General features: G+C 33.8%; 1 protein-coding gene across 6 annotated transcripts in view; it reads right to left on the bottom strand.

Annotated features, from left to right (window-relative positions):
• Window positions 1-17,427, bottom strand: part of pgap6 (post-glycosylphosphatidylinositol attachment to proteins 6) — a 32,410-nt gene extending 14,983 nt beyond the window's left edge. For all 6 annotated transcript variants that reach the window (XR_007936175.1, XR_007936173.1, XR_007936174.1 and 3 more), the window contains exons 1-11: window positions 17,107-17,427; window positions 13,443-13,620; window positions 13,008-13,215; window positions 10,497-10,630; window positions 9,424-9,686; window positions 7,737-8,098; window positions 7,539-7,632; window positions 2,721-2,844; window positions 2,291-2,427; window positions 1,805-1,983; window positions 1,304-1,450 (exon numbers count right to left, since the gene is read on the bottom strand). Coding sequence is in view for 3 of the 6 variants with exons in the window: in XM_051933400.1 (XP_051789360.1) it covers window positions 1,304-1,450; window positions 1,805-1,983; window positions 2,291-2,427; window positions 2,721-2,844; window positions 7,539-7,632; window positions 7,737-8,098; window positions 9,424-9,686; window positions 10,497-10,630; window positions 13,008-13,215; window positions 13,443-13,620; window positions 17,107-17,170 (1,890 nt within the window). In the remaining 3 variants the exon portion in view is untranslated. The remainder of the gene's footprint in view (window positions 1-1,303; window positions 1,451-1,804; window positions 1,984-2,290; window positions 2,428-2,720; window positions 2,845-7,538; window positions 7,633-7,736; window positions 8,099-9,423; window positions 9,687-10,496; window positions 10,631-13,007; window positions 13,216-13,442; window positions 13,621-17,106) is intronic.
• Window positions 17,428-17,747: the final 320 nt, after the last annotated feature.

The raw sequence follows: 17,747 nt of genomic DNA, 5'->3' as shown, positions 1-17,747 counted from the left end.
TATTTAAAGCTTTAACATCTAGCAGTGGTTCAGAAAGACAGCTGCAATGATGGTGATGCATAGGAGATGTACTTTGACCAATAGTGTACTGTAGCAGAGCAAAATGACATAAAGACTAATCATCAAAGACATATGGCAATTGATATACAGCTGAAAACATTTAACATGTGGGGGTGGGAACATTTATCCCTGCAAAAAAAACTGAGTTTTGTCAGGATGCCACACACTCCTCACACTTTCTCAGTATATGCACTTAAAATGTGCATCTGTGAAAATTAAATAGAATGGTTTATTAGTGTTCCTTTACAAGTAGTATAGTACAGTCAAAAATCTTTTTAACATCATTGTGTGTATATATCTTATACTATTTAACAAAGCAAAGAAATGTGTAGGAATTCACACAACAGATTAAAATATTTTTAATAAAATAAGGTATCATGGTAATTTGTATAATCTTTATAATGACAATACATATACAAAAGCATCCTGGGTTTCACTTTGCTTAATTCCTTAATTTGATAATAATGTGGGATTGTGCAAATACATTTCCTTACAGTGAAAATTAATGAAAATATATGCATAAGCAAACATCGTTTAAGTCAAAACAAGACAAAACTGACTTTTGCAAAATATATTGTGGAGATCTAGAGGAACATGTGACGTTTTCAAATTAACTTGTATTTTTATGACCTACATCCTGCACCAAGAATAATGTATACTAACTGTTAACTCTTAATATTTTTTGACAATGTAATTATTTTCAGAAGAATTTCTGATCAGTTATTGACATTGTGTAACTATGTCATATGAAAAAATACTTGTTTTCAATTGCATTTCATTAGAAAGCACATTTCCACATGTAACCTTCTTCTACAGAAATGAAATAATTAGAGAGTAAATGTATTTATTTTTTAAACTTGACTTTTTCATTCTGCACCTTATAATATTGTAAACTGCAGTGTAATTACACCTGTTGCATACTTTCAAAGACTCATACCCACGTCTTACTGCAGTGCTATATTGTTATACTTGTGTTTGCAGTAAGGATTATGCTTGCTTGAGGCTGTCTTGGAATAAACAAATTATGACAATATTCAAACTAAGATTTTGGTTGATGCTACAAATTCTGGAACCAATTATGTCATCTTAGATAGGGCCCTATCTTACGGAAACTGTACATTTTCAATATATATTCCAGCTGAAACTTAAAGGAGCAATTCAAGTATTTTAAAAGAAAACATCCAAAAAACTTGACTGTTAGAAACTCTGTTATACTTAGAATTTAGAAGTGTTTACAACTTACATATTTAAGTATATCCTTCACTCTTGCCATACAGAGAATGGTTACCCAAATAGATGAGACAGAACCAAGGAAATCACAATATTGAAGTGTATCATACTCCATGATGCACATTACTGTGATGCCAGGCTGGTCACATGCATGGTAGAACTAGAATATCAAGCAGAAGAAAACATTTTTTTCTTGCCTTTTGCACTGTTTTAACCACTCATTTAATAAAGAAAATTTTAAAAATACAGCTAAAAATTACACATTCCATCAAAGAAACCCATGTATTTGATTAGCTGTTTTTTTTTTGCTATACATGACCTTTCTCTGTGCACTCAACCTGAATTATTACAGCAGTAACATTTGAAAGCAGAAAACTAAATGCACAAAAATATTGCTCTTTTTACAGATGACTGATCTTGACTTGGACCAAGAAGATTTGGAGGATGTAATGTATGTTATTAATTAAAAATGAGATGCAGAATACATATTTCAAAAAATTATAGAAACATTTACCGTAGAAAAAAACATTGTAAAGGTATATACTGATGCCTCCACAATGAAGTGACGATACACAGCTACTACGATGAGAGGAATGAACAGTAGATTACTTAGTGTTAATAAGAGGGCAGCCAGTAACTGACGACCATAGGACTGTGCAGTTGTTTCATCTGTACAACTCCATCCTCCCCATCCTGTAAAACATGCAATGAAAATTAAATGACATTTAACATGGAACAATGAAACATGAATCAATGAAATAAAATACAAATCCTTAAAAAAATGAAAGCACATTCCTTTATTCTCTATTCATATGGAAATACAATTCCTTAAAACTCTTAAAAAATGTAATTTTGCTTAATATAGGCATTCCACATAAAGGGAAAATGTTTTCCTTAGTAATGAAGTATGTGCACTGTGGCAGTAATATACAAAATACAAGAAGCAGCACGTTAAAATATTTTCTATAATGCAAGGCTAAGGAAAGAAAATCCAACATACCTGCTTTGCAAACACATGCAGCATAGAGGTAGCCATATGACCGAAGCATTCTGCATTCTCCATAAGTGCCACAGTCATTAATGCAAGCTCTCAGTTCAGCAGCTGCTAAAGCTGTACCAGACACTTCCCCACATTCACTAAATTGCAAATAGATAAATATATTTACACAAGCTCAAACATTAATCTTAACTAAGCATGAATCACCATAATTACTTGAGTAGTCAGTAAGCTTACTATTCATGTACATTCACAGAATTATTAATTTAATTTATATGTGTCTTTATATATCTTGCACGGCAAGAAATGTTTCAGAGGAGTATAGAGTTGTCCTACTTAACAATTTCAAATTATCCAGTATTTCACCTTTAACAAGGTACCTCCGTTTTCCTTAAATATAAACACATATATATTACATGCCTTAGTATCTTACCTTATATTTTCAGGGCAGACCAAAAGAATAGAAAGATACCACCAGGCAGACTCTGGAAAGGGAATATAAAGTGTTGCTTCTGGGGATGTGATGTTCAGTTTGGTAGAATAACCCTGAGAAAATGCTGTTTATAAAACAAAACAAAAGTTTGCTCGTTTGTTTTTCTCAAGAAAAAGAATAAATATCAAAAATGTAATTCATGGGTACTCATAAAACATCAAGCATTTTGCAAAAATGCTACATTTTACTTTATGACTATTACATTTTCAAAGTTAAAGACTAGTTAATTGGGTCACAGTCTTATTTTCACGGTAAACAAGACCTGCACACTGCCTAATTAAACTGAATGATGCACATATTACATGTAAACTTTTATCTTTATTCATTCAGTTGTTGTTTTATTGAAGGTGATTAGATTATGGCAACACATAAAAATATAATGCACACATTTAGAGACTACTATAAATCCTTATATTCTACTGAGTTTAAAGAAGACAACACACAATCTAATGCATTTCTGGATACATTACAGATACCACAAATAGATACTTTCAGGAACTGGATAAACCACTGGCGCTATCAGAATTACTAAATGCTATAAAGTCACTTTAAGGCAGGAAGGCAGCAGGCCCCGATGGCTACCCTTCAGAATTTTATAAGAAATTCTCCACTCAGCTAGCTCCCCTCCTATTAGCAACATTTACAGAAGCCAGAGACAATCAAATTCTACCCAAACTTTTTGCCAAGCATTAACACCGTCTGTCCTAAACAAATTAAAGACTTATTACAATGTGCATCATACAGACCAATTTCACTTCTGAATAATGATGTTAAGATACTCCCAAAAATTATAGCCAGAAGGATGGAGAAAGTGCTGCCTTCGGTAATATCACAAGATCAAACTGGATTTTTCAAGGGTTGACACTTATCTTCCAGTCTTCGACGTCTGTTTAATGTAATATACTCCCCAGCAAAGTCAAACACCCCAGAAATATTATTACCATTGGATGCAGAAAAAGCATTTGACATGATTGAATGGAAATACCTTTTGACTACATTAGAGAAATTTGGATTTAGCCCAAACATTTGTGCATGGATAAAACTACTGTATACCAATCCAGAAGCTTCAGTTTGTATTAACAACATTTGTTCAGACTACTTTAAACTAGAATGTGGTACCAGACAAGGATACCCCTTGTCACCACTGTTATTTGCAATCGCCACTGAACCACTGGCGGTTCACTGTCGAAATGCTTATCAGATAATCCCCTTTATTAGAGAAGGACTGGAACAGAAAATTTCTCTATAAGCAGATGATATGATATTGTATATATCAGACCCACAAACTTCTGTGCCTGCAGCCTCAACAGCACTTACAGAATTTCAAAAGATCTCTGGTCTCAGAATTAATCTGAATAAAGGTGTACTCTTTCCAGCGAATTCTCAAGCATATAATATTAGATTGGACACCCTACCTTTTATCATTGAAGATCAGATTAAATACCTAGGGGTAAATATCTCTAGTAAACACAAAGCCTTTTATCAACAAAATTTTGCTGTCTGTATGGAAAAAATTAAGCAAGACTTGCATAGATGGTCAACCCTTCATCTCACTCTAGCTGGAAGAATTAACGTTGTTAAGTTGAATATTCTTCTTAAGTTTCTTTTTTAATTTCAAAAAATTCCAACATACATCAATAAATCATTTTTAAGCAATTAGATTCAACAATAACCTCATTTATTTGGAAATCAAAACATCCACGTATCCAAAGAACGAACCTACAAAGACCTAAGGCAGAAGGTGGCATGGCTCTACCCAACTTTCAGTTTTATTACTGGGCAGCAAACATACAAGCTATAAAAACCTGGACACAAACAGATGAACATACACAGGCTTGGTCCACAATAGAAATAAAATCCCGCAATACTTCTTTATATTCCCTGCTTTGTGCCCCAATAAATGCAAGTTATCACCAATATACTAATAACCCAATTGTGCTCCACTCACTCAGGACATGGAACCAATGTAGAAAGCATTTTAAGACGGAGAATCTTTTATCTGTGGCACCCCTGCAAGAGAACCACCTCTTTCAACCCACGCAAACATATGCAGTTTTTAATATCTGGAAAAGATTCAGGATTAAATTGCTTAGACATATTTATATAGACAACATCTTTGCATCCTATGAACAACTACATTCCAAATTTAACTTTCCAGCTAAACATTTTTTTCACTATCTTCAAATTAGGAACTTTGTTAAACAAAACCTGCCTGATTTTCCTCATCTTGCATCCTCCTCCATGCCGGAAAAAATATTGCTCAATTTCGAGGACTTAAACACCATCTCTGCAACACATAAAATTATTTTATAATCCCTCCCTTTCAAAGATTCAAGAGGACAATGGGAAAAAGATCTCTTAATCAATATATCAGAAAAGGAGTGGAAAGTAGCAATACAGAGAATTCACTCGACCTCCATATGCGCAAAGCATTCAATTATTCAATTCAAAATTATATAATCGAGCACATCTGTCTCGCTTAAAACTGTCCAAAATGTTTCCAGGGCAAGATCCAACCTGCGAACACTGCAATCAAGTCCCAGCCTTACTGGGTCACATGTTTTGGGCCTGCACCAAATTAACATCATTTTGGACCAAAATTTTCAAGTGCCTCTCAGACAGTCTTCGTGTCACAATCCCTCCTAACCCATTAACAGCTGTGTTTGGTGTTCTTCCAGGTGGGGTTAAAGTGAAGAAGGACAAACAAACTGTGATTGCATTCACTATACTTTTGGCACGCAGACTTATTTTGCTAAACTGGAAGAATCCTAATTCTCTTCTTTTAAGTCAGTGGGATACCGATGTTTTATACTATTTGAAACAGGAAAAAATCAAATTCTCAGTTAGAGGATCTGTACAGAACTATTCAAAACCTGGCAGGATCTAATCAATAATATTTTAGAATAAGCTCTTAAAGCACCAAGGAAGCAGTTCTCTCTGCATTTTTTTCTCTTCTTCATTCATCTCTATTGCTCTATTAAACTAATCAATCTAGGTATGTTTACAAGCTTTAAGACTCACCCCATTGGTCATGCTCTCTTTCTCAGGGATGGGGGTCGATCTGTTTTCAATCCTATTTTTTGTAAAAACTGATCTATTTGTATGGAATGATAAAAATTAATAAAAAATTTTAAAAAAAAGAAAAAAAAAAAAAAGATTATGGCAACACAGAGGCAGAGTGGTTAAGGCTGTTTTATCACAGCAGCTGGGAGCTGGGTTCAGATTTCAGCCCAGTTATTTACTGAATTAGATTTACAAATTCTCTCTGTGTTCATATGGGTTTCTTCTCAATTCATGAATATTTGCAGGTTAAATAGATAGAGGATTCTGATTTGACCCTTTACGTATGCAACAGTGCTTCCCGATTGACAGGATCCCTCCCAAAGTTGGATTTCTGCTTTGCATCTGATACTCCCCACAACCCTGTACTGGAATAAGACTAAAATGGAAATTAATGCACAAACCAAAGATGTATTGTGCAACAGTTTTAAAACTTCTACAAGTCTGGACAGTATAAGTAGTACATTGTCAAATGTAAAGAGTACTGTCAAGTAAAGTAACTGGGTGTGGATCATATCAAACAAAAGGTATGGGGACAAAACTAGCAGAATCTAGCATTTTAGCAACAGTATAATAATGTCTAACATTAATGAATTATGTATTTACGATCTCAATAAATGAGGAAATGTCATAACTGATTTTTTATTTCCTTTAGTTATACTAGGAGGCTTCGCTCGCCAACCCCCCCGGCCTGCGCTACATGCCAACCACTTCACGTCTCTGCTGCTCGCTTACGTGGACTTCACTTTCACCAAACAACAAATCTTTTAATTCTCGCGGATACACCTCTTCATTGGAAAGAAACACCACTTTTCCCTGATGGCAACACGAATTAAACGATCTACAAGTCTCCGACTTAAAAGTTTAAATCCGAACAATATATTCAATCTCTTTTAGCTGTTCCATTATTTCACCGAGTAATAATTTCCGTTTGTTTGCGCTAATGCGATCTTTACTATCATTTTTTTGAGACTTTCGAATTTTAGTACTTTTGTTATCTCTAACCTGCTCTGCATGTGTATCACACCAATGTTTTTGAACTCTTTACAACATTTTACTTTGTCATCTACTCTTTGTCTTTTATTTCTGGCCCCGGGTGAGGTTAAATCTCTTGGCACAAAGTCTCATCTGACGGGACTTGAAAGTATCTCTCTGAAAAAGATACTCATCCCAGGCTAAAAAGTCTTGTCCCTGGATGTTTTTACTGTAATAGAGAGAAATTACATAAAAAAGACTTGGCTGTTGCACTTGCAACTCTTGGAAAATAAATTGTATTTTCATAGTAAACTATAAAACTATAAGGTGGTGGGAGAAGGAAAGAGGAAATTTAAGAAATAAAAAGATGTGAGAAAAGCCCTGTTAGGAAAAGCCAATCTGGAGTTTCATTACAATCGAAGTGGAAGATAAAGACCCCTTGCATAAGGAAGCCAAAAAAGACAAGAGTATAGAAGGAGAGGAACTGCATTGTAAAACCTGTACACAGACAGATGTCAATCCTAGCACAGACAAGTGTTTTATATTTTTGTCCCACACCCCAATTTCTAAAATTATTCCTCATGGTATTTATAAAATCCTATTTATTTTTTGTACATATAGATGGTATATCATTCTTTTACCCCCAGTTCTATGCAATGCAAGTTGATATAATACACCTAGATATTTTAGAATGATTAAAGCAATATCCAAAAAAAAGTCTACCTGTGCTACATGTTTCAGTTCCGTTGTTCGTCATGATAGGAGATCTAGCATTTAAACAAGCTACAATAGTGGAATTTTCATTTGTAAGAGAAGTCTAAAAAAGAAGAAATATTTCAGTAATGTTGTTTCACATTAGCTACAAATAAAGAATTAAAAAAAAAAAACAAGACTATGGATTTGTCAAAATTAAATATTTACCTTGTTTAATCTTAGGTCCAGAGTGAGGGTCCCACCACTATCTGCAATTCTGTTTAGATTTAATGAAAATAATGCTGGGGTAATGGAGGAAATTGTAAAGTTTGGTTTAGTGATGACAGCAAAACGTGCAGAAACTACATCAAGGTCTTCTCGAAACATTGACTGGCTGAGCAAACACGGTGTAGGCAGGAGTGTGTTTGTTGTCTTGTTATCTAATTTCACCTTGGTAGTGTCATCCAGTAAAGTGAGGTTATCCACAGGAAATGAGGTATTAACATTTATTGCTGACTGATTAGTAGTATTGCCATTAAAGTTGGTAAAAAAGCCACCAAACAATCCTGCAGTATGAGGTTTGCATCCCACTGTGTGATTTAAAGAAAGAAAGAAGTCAAATTATATATTAATATATAATTATTCATCTACTTTTTCATTTATATAAAGTTTATTTTGAAAAACTATACCAATTTTTCCTTCATTATCAAACTTACTGTTTCTAGTATTTGTAACAACTTTTGTATTTATTCCAGGCTAACGTCAGCAAACAGAATATTCCCTAATAGAGAGAAACATAGAATAATAGTAACAATAGGCTATACTATAGCATTTCTCTAATATTAAAACGTTTTATTAGAGCACTCTAGACGAGAACAGGCCATTAAGCCCAACAAAGCTCGCCAGTCCTATCCACTTATTTCTTCTGTTCTGTCCTATCCACTTATTTTATTCTGTTAGCCTTCTTAATGCCTTCTGAACACTGACTCCTAAGTCATTCTCATACGGTGTGCTCTCGACTTTCCGACCGCCATTGTGTATTCAAACCTAACATTTTTACTTCCTATGTATAATACTTTACAATTATTGACATTAAATTTCATCTGCCACAAATCTGCCCAAGCCTGTATGCTACCCAAGTCCTTCTGCAATGATATAATGGATTCCAAATTATCTGCTAATCCACCTATCTTGGTATCATCTGCAAACTTAACCAGCTTGTTACTTATATTCCTATCTAAATCATTTATAAATATTAAAAATAGTAACGGCCCTAGCACTGACCCCTGTGGAACACCACTCTTAATATCGGCCAATTCTGAAGAGGTTCCTCACACCATCACCCTCTGCTTCATGTGTCTGAGCCAATTCCATCCCATCACCCTGAAATCCCACTTCTTTTAATTTGATGCCCAACCTCTCATATGGCACCTTATCAAATGCTTTCTGAAAGTCAAGATAAATAATATCATATGCTCCACTTTGATCGTATCCTTTTGTTGCCTCCTCATAGAATTATGCTTTATATGTTTTGTGCATTAATTATGTGTAATCTGTATGCAATTTAAAAAAATAATAATTCAGTGCTTTTTGTTTATTTTTGCTTTTTCCGCATAATTGGTATGAAATACATTAAATAAAAAAGCTGTTTGTCAAATAGAGTGAGCCAAAAATAAATAAATAAATAAATGCAGACTGTTAATAAACATATTGCTGCAAACCATAAATGTAAAATATTTATTAAAAATGCATATTATTGAATTCTTTTGGAGGAACATTTTCACAATGCAATTTAGTCTATTACATGTATTCGATATATATATATATATATATATATATATATATATATTTTTTTTTTTTTTTTTACGTTTTTTAATCCACACAAAAATGCCACACTACAACAACTACAACATACCTGTGAGATCAGCTTTAATTTGGAAGGAAACAGGCATGTTGGCATTGATACTTTCCACTGTAACTCGTACCCAGTTCTGCCATGGCAGGAACTGGAGTTCAACTGTGCAATTGATACTCCAAGAACAGTTGAGGGTTTTAGTGGAACCTGGGAGAAGTGTAGCTGATCCAACAGTCAGCAGAACTGGACATCCCCCTGCAGTCCACTGTGTGCAATTTGTGAGTTGAACAGACAAATCCACAGCGTAATTTGGAATATAAATCCTAAAAACAGCAAGAAAACATTTTTTATGCAACAAAAGGATGAAAATAAATCTGGTCACTGAAGACCCTAAAATTATGAAACAATAGATAATCGTTTAAGTGTAATAAATTGCCTATTTTCACGAAACCTAATCAATAGCTAGAAAAACTAACGGATAAATGTGTTTATTTATTCTTTTTTTTTTTTTTTGCTTTAACGTTTCCCTGTAATTAACTTTTTATTATTATTTTTGACACGTGGTAGGAAATTTTCATCCATGGCTACAACTTGTTTGATATGACACTGATAGATTTAAGTATTTAATATGTATTCCGCATATTAGCAGAGCCATAATATATTTTCTGACATTATAACTTTGCTGATATCACAAACTTGATTATTTCATATATTACACAAACATTAGGCTTCAATCAAAGTCAATACTGACAGAAATTTAGCAGTGTTTTCAATAAATCACTTATCTGTGTCTGTCAAAGAAAATAGTATAGAACTTAATCTGGGTCATGGTTAGATGATGCTGGAGCTCTTCCATGAAGAAGCAGGCACAAAAATAGGAACCAGGCCTGGGTGTGAAATCAATTTATCACATACAACTACTGTATGCATGTCTTTGGGATGCAAGTGATAGTTAATGTGTTTATTTCCTCATTTCTTTCCAAAACAGTGATAATCACTTAGGAGTTGAGACCAATGAAAAGTGACTTGCTACAGAATGCACATTACCTGGAAACAAGCTGGTTCTGCCCACAACACAAATACAGAATCAGTTTTCAAAGACATTACATTTTTCAATAGTTAATGTTGCTTACTTAAACAACGCAGGTCTATCAGATGAAGAGACACCATTCTGCACTGCAACTCCAGGTACTAAGATAGGTATATCAATTACTTTTCTCACAAACATCTGAGACTGAAAAAGGTATAAGCATTGTGAAGAGAAACCCTGTAAACAAGGGAACAAAATTAGTCCACTGACAAAAGGAGTTGTTCAGTTCAGTTCAATTAACACAAGCAAATTCTACCTTAGGGTACCTTATATTAGGACTATGGAATAATATTACTGTTCATTGGTATTAAAATAATTGTTTGTATAATGATAGATACAGCAATAGCACCTACTTAGCCTGTACTTTAAAACAACCATTTAAAATTAAGGCAACTAAACAAAAATCTTTTTAAAAAAATCAGACATTCTTTCTTTGGGATTTCTGATACAGAAATGGAATGAAAACAGTTCTGTAGTGAATTACTAGTAATTATAAGCAAGCAAAATTTGATAATACTTAAAAATAATTTAGAAACTAACCCTTTTAGAATTTAATAATTGAAAATACCATTTTTTTAGACCCTCTTAACCCCCTCCAAAAGCACTGTACATGTCTACATGTGCGGACATGCTGTGGGTGCCAGTTTTTCACAATTTAGACTTGCCATCATGGTTAGCTTTAGTTTATGTTTGGCTAGTCATGCAGTTGAATATACATAGGAGTTATTTTATCACCATTGCTAGCAATCTACAGTATATACATCAGCAACACTGGATACAAGACATTAATCATCCCATTAGTTGGATGCCAGTTTATAGCAAATTATGTTAAGTTCTGTTTTTATACTTTGCATTTCTGGAATTGTGGATGTCTACCAATTTTAAGTGCTAGTAATCAAACATTTGAAATTTTTTATTTGAGTAGTTTAATAATAGGAGTATTTTTTATGTAAGCTTGTACTATTTGCGGTCAAGGATCACAATAGCAGTGATTGCAAGGTTATCCCATTCTGAATCCAATAAACAACAAAAATCTCCTAAAATTTGTGTTTCCTTATTTATCGATTAGTGCGTGAACTGTTCCGTCAGCAATGGGCATAACACGCCAACCTTGAATGGACCTTTAGTCCATCACAGTTTATGAATTGCTCTATTATAACCAAAAAGCCCTCAGGATCACCTCAGTTTCTTTTTGCTTTGTTTGCAAACCATTACAGTTAATTTAATAATCTTAAATTCTAACTTATATAACAGAGAAAACATTGCATTTACACATTTTTATATTTATTGTCATTAAAACTAACAGACTTTCAGGGATATATATTAAACCATATTTTTAAAGTTTTTTCCTTGCATTCCAGAGAAAAGCAACATACAGTATACTCAGCTACTACTCACTCTGTTGATAAAACCATACCATAACATACTCACGTACTACTGATAAAATACAAAATGATCTAAATACAAATGGCTGTAAAGAATTACCTTTAGTAAATAAAAAAACAGAAACAATGTATGCTCGCTAAAAAAACACAATCAAAAAATGACTTCTGTCAATTCATTTTAAATGTGTTACAAAATCATGTTGCCAGTGTTTACTACAGGGAAAAAAAAATAGTACAGGTACATAACGTTTGTAGCAGATAACTTAGTGAAAAAATAAAAGTTGTAAGTGGAATAATAAATATTTGAAATTCTGAAGTATCAAAAAAACATAGTTTACTTTTGGACTTAATTATAAGAAAACTGGAGATACATAAAAATTTGATACTATAAAAGGGACGATAAATAAGATAATGAGAAATGCCTTTTTTGCTGCTACTGCTGTATATGCACAAATTACTTACACTGATTAAAAATAAAGTAGGCACTTCCATGAAGAACAACTTAATAAATAATTAAAATTAATGAGTACTAATAATCATTTATCAGTCCTCACTGACAGAATATCATATAACAATGTGACGTCTTTTAATTAATTGAACTTAATTGATTTAACGTTGACAATGTAAATGTTGTGGATCAGTCATGATTAACTGTAAGCAGTGCATTGTATTATGAAGAATACACTCGTTTTCTTCGCCTCCTCAGTTTTCAAGTTTCTAAAAATGTGTTTTCCAGGTATTTGGCTTCAGAAGCATCCATTAAAATTAATTAAATTTTGTTTCTTCACTTTGTTTCTACTTATTCATCAGTATAAATAAAATAAAATTCAATAATATCTTTTTCATATATGCTGCATTAAACAATACAGGCACAGAATGGTTAGCATCCAAATCAAACATTTTGAACATTTGTGGTCTAACAATTGACCCCTAAAGGAGGATCAACAAAAATAAATTACACATTAAATTCATAGCCATTTCCAGACAAAAGAAACACAAAACAAAAAAGTAAAGAAAACTACACCACATGATACTTCTCGTTATCCCACAAAGTACTTTTTTTTTCTCTCTCTAATCCAGGTACACTGTAAAATATACTATACCTTTACACTAGCAACATTACTGACTTCAATTTTTATTTACAGCAAAACACATCAACACTTTCTTACCTTCTGCTCAATTTTGCCATCATGTTTGGGAAGATGTGCAGCCATGAACCATTCTCCCGCCACAGGATTGGTCAAATTTAAAAATGTCAGGTTTTGGCCATTTGAATTTAATGTTAAGGTTAGATTGTATGCTATATCGAAGGCTGTATGCATAGGAAACTCAGTTTGTAATGGATTAATTACAGGAGGAGCTCCTGCTCGAATATGGCTGTAAAAGTACAAACAAAATGCATTAAAGGTTTATTATACTTAAAATCAGAATTAAAACTAATATCAATCAAAAGAAATATACTTGAAGTTGTCTATACAATACAAAAATGAAAATCTGATAGAGTGAATAAATAAATTACTGCTTACCAAAACAATTAATTTTACCTACTTATCAAATACACAGAATAACTTGGAGCTCTTAATGTTTTTAAAAATTGCACATACATGGTTATGTAAGTGTTTCCACAGTCGGAGTCACCTCTTTGACTAACAGTTAACAACCATCGGACCAGTACCGTATCTTCAGGCACTTTAAAGAGGGCCAGTCGTACGTTCCCATACCAACTGTAGGAGTCAAGCTTCTGAGGCACCACAGAGGAATATTCTGAGACATATGTTAAATCTAATAAAAGAACAGACAAATAAATGAAGAAGAAATTAATTCAATCAGTTAATTGATATGGTAGTAACTGAGTTTTGTTTACTTGCTGTTATCCAAGTTACAATGCATGACTTATCATTAAATATTTTAAAACAAGTTAAGATATTTTGGCCAGAATACTGACAATAAAAATAAGAACTTATTTTAAAGGCCAAACAGGCAGAATATTAAAGTGACTTTGATAAAACTGTCCCAGTACTCCTATGGACTGTTTCAGAAGTAAATATTTTTCTTAGCTTGTAATGTGTCAAAGGTCAAATGAGCAGAGGACTTTTAATGCAACATTCCAAAGAATAGAACTATAACATGGGCTAGGTAGTGCAATAACAGAAAACAGGTGTAAAAACTGCCTGACTAGCCTATTTGGCTTCCTAATTTCAAGGCTCTGTTAAGCAGATCAGTTCTGGGGGCATCCATCATGCAGGAGGACTGCTTCTCCGCTCTTTCCGGGGACATTGGTATTTATAGAGCTTGATGGGAAGGGGCCCTCACTGGGTGTTTTCTTTGCACAGCGAAAGGGAAATGAGATACTATAGTTAGCGACAGCAGCCTTTCTCACCCTGGGACGGTACTGCAAGCATCAGCATCATGCATGACAAATGTCTCATTGTTACATGCACAAAACCACAATTTTGTTCTTTTTTAAAATAGTGCAGTTATAAATGAGCCCTAAACAAAAAAATGAACCTTTTAAAAAAAGTGCTTTAACCACATCTCATCTTCAGAAAAAATTAAATGTAAAATATGTAAAAACGCAGTTAAACAGTTGTTATAGAACATGAAAAAGAAATAAGACAAAATTCAGATTCCACGTATAAAATAAGGTAAAGATATTGTCATTTTTTTCTGCAAACCCAATTTTCACAGCTTTTCACAGTTGACCTCCGATTGTTTTTGGGGTACAAAAACAATCAGCATAAAAAAAAATTCCACACATAAACCGAGCTTCAGAAGCCATCTTAAACCAACTGGGCTAGTGAATATGACCCCTCACACAAATGTTACAATTCATAATTATCCCATCAGAAAAGAATTTAAAAAGTATGGCTTTCCTGGGAAACCTTTTCTCTCCAAAAAGAACATGGCAATAGTATTACATTTCCAAAGCTGAATTTCTATAAAGCACAAGACTTCTGATTTGAGTGAGATAAGGCCATAGTGGAGCTGTTTAAACATTATGCACAATGCCAGGTTTGACAAAAAACAAACAGGGCATATCACCAGAAGAATGCCAACTGTAAATCACCATTGTTAAAGAAATAATTATTTACTAACGTCTTGCACCCACAGAAATTGGATGCCATGAAGTCATGGAATGCACCGTGAACTCCATTTTATATCTGAATATTCTAGAGGAAAATATGAGGCTTTCTGTCTGATAGGACTTAAACAAAATTTGATGTTGTTGGTTTGCAAACTGTAGAGTTATGTCACAAGTCTCCAACTTTACTGACTGAAAACGTTTCGGGATACCCCAGGTTCAGAACTCAAACCCACCGAAATGCTGGGCACAAATGAATGTCCTGAAAATATCAATGGATTAAAGCAGAGTCCTACACAGCTAATTTAATACATTATATGAAAACATGTATTAATCATTTTTTACACAAGTCTATCAATGACAAAGGTTGTTCTACTGGCCACAACATTATAGACTGCACTTTTTTTTGCAAAACCTTTCTTTACCCAAAAAAAGTAATTTAAATCAAAATTTGGCTGGTTACACTAATAAAATATCGTGCTGTGAATTTAGTTTCTATGCATAATGTTAACTGGAGTTTTTGTCAGGGTGTTTTTTTCACCCTGTATGGTTTCAAGAACAGCAAGAATAACTAAACAAGTGGTATGGAAACAAGGACACATTGGGTAATCTGATTTGAGATTTTAATTGAACAGAATTATGTATTGTATTAAATTCTTGTTTATAATAGTGATGTGCTGCATTTCTGTCTGACATGCAAGTAGGAATTTTACTGAACTCTGTACACTTGACAAAACTATTGCTATTAAAATGATTGTATGCATTTTATACATTCTTGTTTATTATGGTGTCAGAGAGTGGTGTGAGGTTGGATTGTTGGTGAGGCAACAAGTAAGAATTTCCCTGTACTCTAAGTTGTCTTATCCGTTACTGAATAATTTGATAAATTAAAATCAGTTATGTGCTGTTTATCATTTGAGGATAGATTCAAATGTTTTATATAGTATCCAGATTCAAATATTTTATATACAGTTATGTGGCTATATATGTATATATATTTATTCTCAGAGATAGAGGATGAAAGAACCTTTTAATTAAAGCACACAGCTTTACAAGTCTATTGCTTCTTTTTTTTTAGCTGTGTCTACTCGTAGCCTCTCATCATTCACTATTTTTAATATACTGCCACGTTTATCTAATTTGCCTATTTTTTTTTCTTTTCTAAAGAAACAAACACCTACAGTCCTAAAATAAAATGCATTTTATTACCTAAAATGGTTTGAATATCCATAAGCTTTCAATTAAGACCAAGGTCAAGGTTCTAATCCCATTGGTTCAAAAGTAATTGTGTGTGTATATTTTACATATATGGATATAAATTGTGTGTGTGTATGTACATATGTGCTGCTTGTTACCAATAGGCACCTGTTTTGAGATTTGATGTGCCATCCTGTTGAAAGTGATGTTTTCCCCCTATGGATGACTGAGGATTCAGTTTTAACTTTATAAAAATAGACAGATGCAGTTAAATATTTCTGGGAGAAATACGTTTAAAAATCTAGTTGGTGACTACAATGAACCTTAAGTTGATCTGCCAACCGCTATAATAAGAAGAAGAAGAAGAATAAAAGTAGGTAACACAATAAACTAGTGTTTTAAATTATAATAGTTAACTGTAGCAATTTTGAAGACAGCAAACCAGACTGAACTTGTATTATGTCAGCATGTCATTCAGTAATGAAAACGCAAGAAATATCAAACAATATGAGTTTTTTTCTGAACACTCAGGGATGAGCCATAGAACATGGACTGCTCATTTACTGCTGTGGGGCCCATTAAAATAACGGTCTTTGTGACTCTAACTACATGGGATGACAATGCACCCCTTTCCTCCGTTTTCTAATAGCGCAACTTTTTTGTCAAAAGCCTCTCAGTTCAGAATTAATTCTACAATAAATCAACAAACTGGTTCAGCAGCTTTAAAAATAGACCTATAGTGGCGCCTTTTTACAGTACAAGTCTCGAACCACCTCCAGTATACAACAAAAGACATTTCAATGGAGTCACTGTACAGTTAATTCTACAAACTAAAATATATAAGATTGTTATCGGTATACATTAATATCAATATATGTTAACAACCGAGTAAGATATAACAGAGTGAACATTGCGTTGACGGTGATCTGTAGTCAAGGGACTGGGTCACCAAATAATACCAAGTTATTTAAAAAAATTTCTAATCTCACCATTAGCAGCGCAACTGGTTATGAAAACGGTGAAAATGAGACCCGAAACTATCCGATCTTTCATGGTCGTGCTGGAAGAGTCTTCACCACGGAACCGGAGCTTTCATCGTCCTTCTTTGGAGGTGAACATTAAGCGTCGAGTGGTAAAAATAAATAAGCAAATAAATAGACGCATACATAGGTTGCTAAAATCAATAGGCACACCTATATTTCTGGCGTTTAAAGGAAGAACGCACGGCCGCCTAATACAGTTTTACATAAATCCAGGTTTTTCTCTTCTTTTTGTTTACAGACATTACTTCCTGTTTAATTATCGCGTCTGACGTCAGGACGAATGCGGGCGCGCGCGCGCACAAACAGGTGTGGAGGCGCCTGCCAACGGGTGAGATGATTGGTCAGTCTGCTTTGTACTCCCAAGCCTTTAAAGTCAAAGTTCCAAAGATACATGTCGCGATGTCGTGTCGTAACTCTCGAATATAAGTAAGCGTTCACAATTTCCATCAGACTTTAAACTATTGTGAAATTAAAACGTGTTGATCCACTTCACCCACAGATGAAGCGGGAGAGCATTCTGTCAAATTCAAATCTTTGACGATTCGCTGACGTTCTGAGATAGATTATGAACAAGGGAGATTGCTAGT

This window comes from Erpetoichthys calabaricus, chromosome 11 (assembly GCF_900747795.2).
Source record: "Erpetoichthys calabaricus chromosome 11, fErpCal1.3, whole genome shotgun sequence".
NCBI classification, from domain to species: domain Eukaryota; kingdom Metazoa; phylum Chordata; class Cladistia; order Polypteriformes; family Polypteridae; genus Erpetoichthys; species Erpetoichthys calabaricus.
The sequence above is the reverse complement of the archived record's forward strand: the minus strand, read 5'-3'. Positions and strand labels throughout refer to the sequence as shown.